At 30.8% G+C, this 12,253-nt stretch overlaps 1 protein-coding gene across 1 annotated transcript; it reads right to left on the bottom strand.

Annotated features, from left to right (window-relative positions):
- Nucleotides 1-677: 677 nt before the first annotated feature.
- LOC110031821 (UDP-N-acetylglucosamine/UDP-glucose/GDP-mannose transporter) lies at nt 678-12,015 on the bottom strand (the record flags this gene model as incomplete). The annotated part of the gene is given in 7 exon segments (XM_020735228.1): nt 678-775; nt 969-1,013; nt 2,942-3,072; nt 8,310-8,443; nt 8,532-8,690; nt 9,226-9,302; nt 11,607-12,015. Coding segments are annotated over 7 exon segments (783 nt in total), but the record flags the coding sequence as incomplete, so codon positions are not given.
- Nucleotides 12,016-12,253: the final 238 nt, after the last annotated feature.

Below are 12,253 nucleotides of genomic sequence, written 5' to 3'. Positions count from 1 at the left end.
CTTTTTAGGTCTATCTCTACCTTTCTTGAAAAAAGTTGAATATAAAACATTTGGATCAACATGTGGTCGACATTTAATATGACCAAACTATCTAAAAGAAGACCCTCTTAACTCTTGTCTACCGTTGGAGCTACATCAACCCTCACCAATCCTTTCACGGATATATTTTGTTTTGAATTTTGTCTCTAAGTGTAAAATCACACATCCATCTAAGCATTCCATCTCAGCAATACTTAACCTAGTTTTATGATTCTCTTTTATAGGCCAACATTCTGCGTCATAAAATATTATAGGTCTCACCACCATCTTATAAAATTTTCTTCAAATCTAAGCAATACTTTTCTATTACACAATAGGCCCAATGCATTCCTCAACTTCAACCATCCAACTTGAATTGTACTAATAACATCCCCATCTATATCACCATCACATGTTAGATATGTAAATACATAAGATTGAGTGGTATCTGGTATGTATATAAATCTACCCAAAAAAATATTGGATTTAATTGGCATAGCCACATTAGATGGAGATATTAATGTCTCAAAAGAGATAAAGTGGACTTCACACTTTCATCAAATTCTCAGTAAAATTTGCAAGTAAAATACAAAATTCATCAAATAGACTGAGAGATTCAGCACAAACAAATGGGTGAGGGTGCGGAAATAGGGTCCTACCTGGAATCCTGTAGAATATAAGTAAGTAAAATTGATGGTCGAGTCCAAATCACCTCGAATCAGTGTCCAAATCAATAAAATAGGTGCACATACCAGACCTGAAAAAATACAGAAATAATTACAACAACAACAACAAACTTTTATCCCACCAAATGGGGTCGGCAACATGAATCCTTATTCTCCATTGCGTCCTACTGAGAAATAATTATATGCAGAAAATTTCAAAATTAAATTAAGACATTAATTGGGAAATTAAGCACCCTCAAATTTAGGAAAAGAAACACATCATACCATTGCACCACATGAGACCAAAGGTGTTCAAGCCACTTGATTTGCCTAAAACAACATAGATCAGGAAAAATGTCAAATTAAGCAAAAAATTTTAGGGACATCTACATACGTAGCATGTAATTCTTATGTATTTACATACATCACACTCAAATCATTAATATCATTAAAAATAGCACTTTTTTTTAAAGAAAAATATACACACATAAGTCGATAAAATAAACAGCAAATGATTAGAAAGAAAAAATATCATATGTGAAGTTTAATGAATGGAAGTTATTCAAATTGATTTATGAGAATAGGTTTACCGCCTTAGACATTACTCAACATAGATAAATGAAAAATAAGAATTGATATGATAAATACCATAAATAATTGGGATAATGAACAGTTTTGGCTAAGTCCACACCTTTACAATATCTTCATGGAATTTCTCTAATTCTGCCTAAATTCTTGAAATTAATGCACCTACGTAATCCGTACAAAGTCATTGATTTCCATTTGAGTGTCTTACAAATTATTTTCTAAATTCAATCAGTTAATGCTAATCATTCTATGTTCACGACAGATTATAAGTTTGTTAGCAAAAGCGGTATTATTAGACTTGACTAAAAAACTTATTGAAACTTAAGCTCCTAATTATCATTACAAAATTATTGAGTTTATTCCACCTAACTGTTTTGGTTGATAAAATGGTTCAACTTCGCTTAAAAAATTTAAATTCCATATTGCTCGCTTAGCTTATCGAAATAGACAAATCATAAAAGCCCTAAAGTTCTTGTGACAGCATTAGAAAACAGGAAAAAAAAACGGGGGTACATTACCACAGAATTCTTTTGTTTTGACATATCTAACATCTAAACTTTGCTTTTTTACATTTATACCACCTAAAACATTTCATATCACATAAAAAATACCACTATTTTAGCTCTTAAAAAGTGAAATACACCTTTTCATGCAGAGGTAAGGTGGCATATATGTAAAAATTGGAGCTTATATGTTAGATATGTAAATACATAAGATTGAGTGGTATCTGGTATATATATAAATCTACCCAAAAAAATATTCGATTTAATTAATCAGGCATAGCCACATTAGATGTGCCACATTAGATGGAGATATTAATGTCTCAAAAGAGATAAAGTGGACTTCACACTTTCATCAAATTCTCAGTAAAATTTGCAAGTAAAATACAAAATTCATCAAATAGACTGAGAGATTCAGCACAAACAAATGGGTGAGGGTGCGGAAATAGGGTCCTACCTGGAATCCTGTAGAATATAAGTAAGTAAAATTGATGGTCGAGTCCAAATCACCTCGAATCAGTGTCCAAATCAATAAAATAGGTGCACATACCAGACAGCATTCCATACATGTTTCTTGGAGAAAAAACATGTACCACACAAAACAAGCTAGTAATAAAACTATGCGGTCAATACAATATAAAAATTTCATCACTTAGTGGCTGTGATGGCTAAGGTCATTACCTAATCTCAAGATCTCCAGTCTGGTAAAGTAAAATTAAGCCACATGACTTCCCATCCCTTCTCTTGAAAATTGTTGACCAGCAACAATGTTTAATAAGTTTTATTTTGCGGCACGAGCGGCTCTCTCCCTGAATGTAAGGGTTAAGAAGGAAAAATGTCAAGACAAAAAGCTGAAATGGACTGAAAACATTTGAGGGGCATTCCATATGTAGAACAATATTCTTACGTATTTACATATCTTACAACTAAACTTTCATATTTACACGCATAGCACTCAAATATTTAATATTGCATCAAAAATAGCACTATTATTACTTTTTATAAAAGTCAAATACACCTTTTAATGCATATATTTAAAGCACCAAAGTGCTATGTTTGTAAATATGAAAGTTTAGGTGTGAGGTAGGTAATACATATAAATTGTGTGCAACATATGTAAATTTCCCAAAATTTTAAATACACTAAAAATGTTGTGAGATGAAGTCTAACCAATGCGAGCTATAGTTGCGAGATATATTGCAGTTGTGATGTTGGAGAGAAAAACGATGGCATAGCCATAGGTATCAAAGGATAGGTCTCGAGCTCCAGCAATAAATGCTCCAAAAATGATTAACACCACACTGATAGAATCCTTAGTATATCATCGAGGAATGAATCAGAGGACGCAAAGCATTCATTCATTCTATTAGTTAAAAAACTATGAAAGCAACAAAAGAAATTTTCTAAATTTAGCAGAACATAGAACAAATGATAAACTACTCAAACAATAATGATGAATTACAACTTATAAAGTGCCAAGAAGAAAAGGCAAATCAAATAATGCAATAGAAGAAAAAAAATTGCCATTGATGTTATTAAATTGAGAAATGTTCTAAAATAATCACCCGATTGTGGGAACCATTTTAGTCCCAGAGTAAATAAAATATCAAACTAGTTCCCAGACACTTTTAAGATGGGTTGAAATGATTTTGCTATCCACATGTTTAGGGAATGTTTCGACACATATTAGAGGAGTAAAGGCTAATTTAACATTTTTATAGACTAGGGCGCTAAAATGCCCCTTACAAAGCCTTTAGAGACTAATCCCCTAATCAAAATACAGTTTGATGACTCTGAGTTAGAAGATAAATCAGAAGAAATATAGCCCTGGTCAAATATGTTCATCAGATGAATTCAGTTGAACAAAAAGAGCACAAAATAGTCAAAAATTAACATCTTCGCCGGTTTCTTAAACCTAATGATCACTCCAAGCACCAACACAAACACTTAGAATATCAAGATTAGTGGGACAGCAGAGGCAACAACAGCTGGATTAGCAGGCTACAGAGGTGGCAACAGGAAGAATAACAAGAGTCAGTGATGTTAGTTGTAGGAAATTGAATAGCGGGAAGTACAGGCAGCATGAGTAGTATGAAAATAAAATAGGGGCATTTACATAAATAACACACAATTCTAATGTATTTAATTATCTCACACATGAAATTTCATATTTACACATGTAATACTAAAATCTTTAATATCACATCAAAAATAACACTAGCATCACTTTTTAAAAGTGAAATACACCTAATCATGCATAAGATTAAAGCACCACAGTGCTTTGTAAGTAAATATGAAAGTTTAGGTGTGAGATATGTAAATACATAAAAATGGTGTGCTGCATATGTAAATTTCTCAATAAAATAATAGCTTGTAGTGAAGAACGAGACTGAGGAGACTGAGGAGACTGAGACAATAATAATAGGAAGGCACTGAACTATACAGAGACCAAACAATAGGAAGTAGTAGAAAACAGAGACAGCAATAGCAGGTAACGGGAAATGAGAAGTAGAACAATAGATAGTAGGTTGAGGAAACTAGTAACAGAAAACAAGGCATAATATCCCAAAAATTGACATCCTTATAACCCTTCTCATCACAATAATTATTTAATTGAATATGTATTTTAAATAATCTGATTTTAAATTCAACAAGTTAACTCAGAATCTTAAAATAGTGAACTAATCATACTAAAATACTCAAAATATAAGAGAACATGTCCCATTCAAATAGGATCATCAATATAGTTATAGTTTTATATAAAAATAAGGTAGAAAAAAGATAATTAATACATCATTTATGCACATGATTTGCATAAACAATGAGTATAGATGAAGATTTGCATCATTATGTTCATTTTTAAGAAAAACTGTAATATCCACTAGTAATAGCCACAATCCTTACATAAAAGTCATCTACTAAAACTAGATAAGTAAATCAATTTCACAAGATATTGGATGTGAATTCATGAGGGGATGAAAAAGGAATTCAGAGAACTGACAGTAGATTCATAAAATAAAGTTAAATTAGAAACATTAAAGTTTGATCACTAAAAAATTATTAATGTTTTTTAATTCATAAATATTCATCCCGACAGATTTTATACTTTTATGAGGCCTCATCTTTCTTATAAGTAATGTCTTTAAATACACTAATCAACAAATTGAATTCCACTTGTCTCCTATTCATCTCAAAAATAGTATTCATGAACATAATAAATAATTAGCTTTATGTGAATAACTTCATGCATATAGTGCAAATTATGCAAATCCTATGAATATAAAACATGTAAAAAAAAATACTATAATGCATCACAAATCCTAAGGGACACTTGTATTGATTTATAACTTATTCCTATATGTTGCGGTGATGAAGAAAATTAAAAACAAGCAATTCACACAAAGAGAAAATATCAATATGGATGGACAACCTCCTTAAAGAAAGCTAACCAGGAATGTTATAATTCTTAGTAGAGATGATTTACAGACTTTAAGAATTAACCAAACAGTATTTATTTTATTTATGGTCTTTTTAATTAATAAATTCATCAAAATATTGATTTAATTTCACTTTCCACGTTTAATCTCCTTTTATGAATTTGTATGTAAAAAAAGCTAAGTATAAATAAAATCAATTCACTTTAATAGGTATACAAGGTTGTAAAAATTTTCATCAAGAGTTACATTAACTTAATTAATTTATTTAGCATCTTAACTAGGATTGAGTTTTTCACTTTCCTATTCATTTATTATATTTAGCAAGTTAATTTTTCAAATATAAATTTAAGGACAGATTCAATGCCATTTATAAAATTACGTTCATATTCAAGAGTTCCTATAAGCAGTTCAAGTTCATATTCAAGGGTTTCTATAAGCAGTTCAAGTTCATATTTATGTTCTAATATAGGTTCTAATTCAAACACCACAATATATAAAGAGTTCAACAATAATAATAAATTTTCATCAAATTCATCTTCAAAACAATATTCATTCCAATCTCTTTAGTAATATTGGATTTGGCAAAAAAACGATTTATTTTTCAAGATATATTTGATATGTTTGAGAGGAGAGGAAAAAGATTTAACTTTGGGGATTTGAATTGCAAGCAATATTGTACTAATAGATCATACTTAAGAAGTTTCAATAATAAAAAATTTGATTAATGCCTTAATTATATTAAATAAATTGTAACTTAACAGCTCAAGACATTTAACAAAATATATAATGATAATAAGATAGTCTCAAGTGTCAAGGAAAATCACATTTAAATATAAAATCCATAAACCTATTATAATTTGCAAACACAATAGAGTTACTTTGTCTATAACCCTTAAAGTGAATATTTAATTGCTCCCAATGTTGTGTATAACATATATTGTTCTTCAAGCTTATATTTCACATTAATCAAGATTTTGTTTTGCTTGCAATACTACACGAATAAGTTTAAACATACAACAACAATAACAACAAACCTTTATCCCACTTAGTGGGGTCGGCTACATGAATCTGTTTTCTTCATTGCATCCTATCGAGTGTCATATTTTCACTTCATTCTAATAAATTAAGATCATTTTTTATACAATATGCCAACGAATAAGTTTAAGCAAGCTCAACTAATTTTATTTGAGTAGTGCTAACTTTTTTAAAATCAAATAAATGATAGTCTTCAAAGAAGCAATCCAATTCAGTAATCTAGTCTAAGAATATCTCCAGGATATGCCTCCAATTGAATGTAAGAATACATAATTTTGATCCTCTCAATGGTTAAGTTGCATTCATTTAGAGTAATGCCACACACTATTTTGTTTTAATTGCAAGTCTAATAATATTTTCTATTGGCGAAGTATTATGTCATATTTTAATTATAATGATGATGCAAGCTCTAATGCCAATCTCATATAGGATGATTAAAGGTTAGTAATACAACCTAGGATGACTAATGATATGTACCATAAAAACAAATTAAAGCCACATCCAAATATACCAACTTTTAACTTTAGCAAAAAAAAAAAAACTTACTTTTATGTAAAAATAGAAAACACATTTTGGTCATTCTAAATGATAATTTACTAGTCATTAAAATTTGAAATTTCATAAGAAAAATAGTGAACAAACATTAATAAGTTGGCACTAGGAAAATAAAAAATCCAATACATATAACCCAAGACAAATTTTAATCACACACAAAACAAATATTTAAACAAATTAAAATAATAATGACGATAGAAATTACCTTAAAAAATAATTGGACCTCAAGCCAGTATAAAAAAACTTGCCCCCATAAGTAATACCTAGAAAGCACTTCGAAGAATACACATCCAACAAGCACACAAAATAAAAAATTTTAAGAAAATAGCAACCCATGTTGTAATACTCAATATAAATGAGTATGTATGTCTGACAGATTCTATTTACAGCTAACGAAAGATAAAAAAACAACAAAAAAAATTACATAATCTATTCAAACTTTTTCAAATCATCCTTTATGAAAGCCAACAATATCAAATCTTTCATACAAATTCAATTCTCAGTTTACTACTACAAGAAAAAAAAACCATATGAATAACGTCAAAAAAAAAACATGGAGCCATGCATCACATCCAATAGAAGATAGTGTGGTGGGTCCAATGAGAGCTGAGCCAATTAACAAGATAGAATAAAGGGAAGTATTTAAGTTTGAGGCAACACCACATTAACAATAAAGAAAATGGCCTACAAAAGGAGTTGCAAATAGGGTGGGAAAAAAAAAAGAAGAAGAGCAATAGAAAGCAGGGTATATACATACGCAGCACACAATTCATATATATTTATATAACTCACACCTAAACTTTCATATTCACATTCATAGCACTTTGGTGCTTTAAACCTATGCATGAAAAGGTGTATTTCACCATTAAAAAGTGATAATATAGCTATTTTTTATGTGATATTAAATATTTGAGAGCTATGTGTAAATATTAAAGTTTATGTGTGAGATATGTAAATACATAAGAATTGTATGTAAATGACCCAAAATAATCAATAACAATAGACGTAAATACATAAGAATTATGTGCTATGTATGTAAATGACCCAAAATAACCAATAACAATAGACAAAGCAAATTAGTCTAACAAAATGTAAGATTTATTTCTCCAACTCTTCTCATCATAACAATTGTTGAATTCAATGTGAACTTAAACGGACTAAATACAGACCTTAGAGTAATGAATTATTTCTAATAAAATACTAAAAATACTATACAACACCACCTTTTCATATAAGATCATCACATAGATATGTTTACACACAGAAAAAGATAACTAGAACATTGTAAATTAAATGATTTGCATATCAAATGAGTATAGATTTTAGATTTGCATAACAACCTCTCAAGAATATAAAAATATAGCACATTAAGCTTTCTGCAGACCTAAAATTAGTGGAGCTTCAAGCACTAGATATTTTGTTTGAATTTGAATTAAAAAGTAAATTTAAATTGCACAGCAAACAAAAATAAATTTGTGAGGGCCACAAAAAAGAAAGGCCGCGCCGTTTACCTGCCAACAATAGAAAGTGTATACCTCTGTCCTATAAGTAGGTACTCCACAATCATTGTAAAGACGACAGTAGTGCGTCTAAGGGTGGTATACATGGGAACATTTACTCCACGCACAGACTCCATCCCTGCAAGCTATTCACAAAGGAGAGAAAGGGCTAAACTACTAAAAAAAGTCAGATGATTTCAAATAACAGTTTAGAACAGATTTACAGCAACAAACCATATATAGCAAATACGCCAAAGAAAGGGGAAGCGTTTGCAAAAGTTTCTTCGGAGGAACAAAGTTTCCGGACTCGGTTGAAGACCAGTGATCACTGGCAATGAAAGTGATGATCTTCCAACGTTTTAGCACAAAAAGAAGGGAAGTTGAGGATATCATCTATGAAGAGATAAGAATAAAAACAAGAGTTATAAAAATGAAAAATAAAAAATTAAAGGAAGATTTACAATCAAACCAACCAATTTTTATGTATTTACATATCTAAAACCCAAAAATTAATTTTACATTTATGCCTCCCAGCCTATGCACGAAAAGGTGTATTTAACCTTTTAAAAGCTAAAATAAAAGTTTTTTTTTATGTGATATAAAGAATTGGGTGGTATAAATGTAAAAAAAGTAAAGTTTAGGTGTTAGATATGTAAATACATAGGAATTAGGTGGTATGTATGTAAACAATATGAAATCGATTGAGAAAAAAAAGATATGAAAAAGGTTTGATTGTTAACAGGCCTTGAATTTGTGCCTGGTGAAGTTTAAATTTTAGCATAATTTTTATATGTAAGTCATTGCAAAGGGTGACATATATGCCACAAACATTACTAAGCCACACATTGAAATTAAAGATTAAAAGAAATTGGGGACTATTTTACATTTTTCAAAATAAGCATCATAAAATTATGAGTGAGGAAGTTACCTGTAAAAGTGTGATGACATTAGCCGATGGAAAATTATATGACGACAAAGCTGCTTTGTTGAACATCACCAGAAGTACTATAAAATTGCAAATCAACAAATTCTGATAAATACGATGAAAATGAAGATGGAATATCGAACACAAAGTTAAGCAACTATTCTTGTGATTACTGAGAATTTTTACATGAATTAACAAGAAATAAACTCATTTACATGCAATGAAGTATTTACAAAAATTATAAATGGTGCATAATAAAAAGGGGCCATCTAAGCCAAAATGGATCAATACGGTGCATTTGGTAGACCTCAGCCTCTTAATGATCCACTTGATGTTGTTTTGACATGTGCAAAACGTAACAAAATAAATAATGCTTTCAAAGAGATAAGGGACTTAAAGTTCGTCCACAAATGAGTTTTACATGGTCATGAAATCAACAGGAAGGCACACATGCATTATCTTTGAATAATAATGATTTATTATCAATATCAAGTCATTAAAATTGTATATCATATATCCAATTTTTTTTATGCTAATTCTAAGCCCACTATTTCCATAACACTTTTTATTGTTCTAAAATCCACTTATTTGCACATATATGTCTCATCAATTAGAACTACACCTAGATTCTTTTTTGAATATTATTTATAAGCTCATGATACATTGTTTGTTCTCATTGTTTATCCTACTAGAACCTAATATGTCCAATTTGGTAACTCAAATAACATCCTTTATTCACAAAGCATATATTATAACAGTTCATCCATCTATTCTCAAAGCTGACCAACTTTCAATCTTTTAATCTAACTTGAAAAATACCAGCATAAATGCATTTATAATATACTCGCTAATAATCATAAGAGCAATCATCCTAGTACTAACTCTTCTCAAGTAAAAATGTTATCTTTCAACTCATTATCAATTATTTTCCTAATTTACCAACACACTAACTTCTAATATTCCTATTTAATTTACTTTTATGCAAGGAATTACTATTTATTATTGCTTATATGGGGCATTTACATACATAACCAATTCCTATGTATTTACTTATCAAACATTTAAACTTCACTTTTTAGATTTTTAACACCCAAATTTTCATATCACATCAAAAATATTATCATTTTTATCTTTTAAAAAAGTTAAATACATCTCTTGCTGCACAGGCAATGTGGGCATGTATGTAAAAATGACGTTTTGGTGTTAGATATGTAAGAACACAGGAATTCAATGGTATGTATGTAAATCTTCCATTTTATAATCAGTAATGTGCGCCTGCCCTATTCTTTCCACTCAAAGTTCATAAACCCTGCACACCTAATCTAATTTAATTTTAAACTTAGTCAACCCTTTTTGATAAGATTGAGTTAAATTTTAGCATATCAAATGCGGGTGAGGCCGTAGCCCACACTTTCTTATTTTTAACGGCAAATGATTTAAGTTGAGGCCATCTGAAAGTGATATCCTACGAAAACCATTGCCTACCACTCACCATTACTAAATTAGGTTGTGCCACATTGCTTCCAAAGAACGTTGTAGGACTTGAAAATTCTGATTTGGGTTCATTTTGTTGTAGTAGTAGGGCAATTTCAAGAGTAAATATTGACCCATTATCAGACCTCAACTTTTCTCAAATAAGCTTTGGACTGGTAATGATGGTTGTTTCTGTTTGGAAGACTTACATACATGCCACTGGATTCCTATGTTTTTACATGTCTAACACCAAAACTTTAATTTTTACATAAATTTCACCTTACCTATGCCAAAAAAGTTTTTTTTTCCTTTTTTTTTCTTTTTAAAGTTAAAATGGTAGTAGTTTTGGTGTGCTATGAAAGATTTTGGTGTTATAAATGTAAAAGAGTGAAGTTTACATGTTAGATATTTTTCTCTCACACACCAACTATTCCTATGTGTTCACATATCTAAAACTGAACCTTTATTTTTTAAAATTTACCACTCAATTCTTTTATTTTACATTAAAAAAACACTATTTGAAATTTAAGAAAGTGAAATACAACTTTCCATGCATAGTTAAGGTTCCATAGACCTAAAAATTGAAGTTTAGGTATTAGATGGGTAATTACATAAGAATTGACTGCTATGTATGCATATCTTCCAACTTCTAAATGTGATATACACCTTCTCATGCATAAGAAAGGTGGTACATATGTAAAAATTAAAAAATGCGGGCTAGATATGAAATATGATAAGAATTAAGCAGCGTGTATATAAACCTTCCAAATAAAATTTGTGCCGAACGCCCCCCTCCCCCTCCGTAGAATGATATGCAGTCAAACCATGCTAATGATTCCCACTCCCAATATCAACCAAAGAGGATAATCAAAACAGATCGGAAAAAGAATAGCACAGGAGGAAGACCTAACCTGCACAGAGCATGTACGAAAGAGCAGCGCGAGCACCCCTCTTGGTCATCCCGGAGCCTTTGAAGAGGCTCTCATCGCCGGAAAGAGGAGAATCAACGACCGGGAGAAGCACGCTCTTCTCCTGAGCGAAGGGGGCCATCTAATCCCTCGCCGATCTCCGGCCGGTTCCGATTCCTCGCAGCCTCCACGCGGTAATCCACTTCGTCCTCCTTATCTCGAGTTCCAACTATCTGAACTCGGAAGGAAGAGATTGCTTCTTTCCTTCACGGTTGAGTTGCGCTGCGTTGCGGAGAATTTTAGGAGATGAGGGGAAAGAGCTGAGTAGGCGCCGGCATTGACCGGAGGGAGACTTCTCGACAGAGCTGGGAAGACGATCAATGTGATTTGATTTGAGAGGAAAAGTGGGATAAAATGCCTACCCGATGTGGAAGTGGCCGGTTTTCAGTATGATCCGATCCGATACAATAAATAAATAAATAAATAAATAATATTGTTAATTTTGTTATCATAATTTAAATCAAAATTCAATTTGGATGCCATACTATAAATTTTCAAGATAAAATAAATAATAAAATATAAAAGTGTGCTTAGCTATCAAAAAATTTTCATCATCTCACATGAATTTTGAGCAAATTCATGAATCTCAA

This window comes from Phalaenopsis equestris, unplaced genomic scaffold, assembly GCF_001263595.1.
Source record: "Phalaenopsis equestris unplaced genomic scaffold, ASM126359v1 Scaffold000846, whole genome shotgun sequence".
In the NCBI taxonomy this organism is placed as follows: Eukaryota; Viridiplantae; Streptophyta; class Magnoliopsida; order Asparagales; family Orchidaceae; genus Phalaenopsis; species Phalaenopsis equestris.
This window is presented reverse-complemented; position numbering and strand designations above follow the sequence as displayed.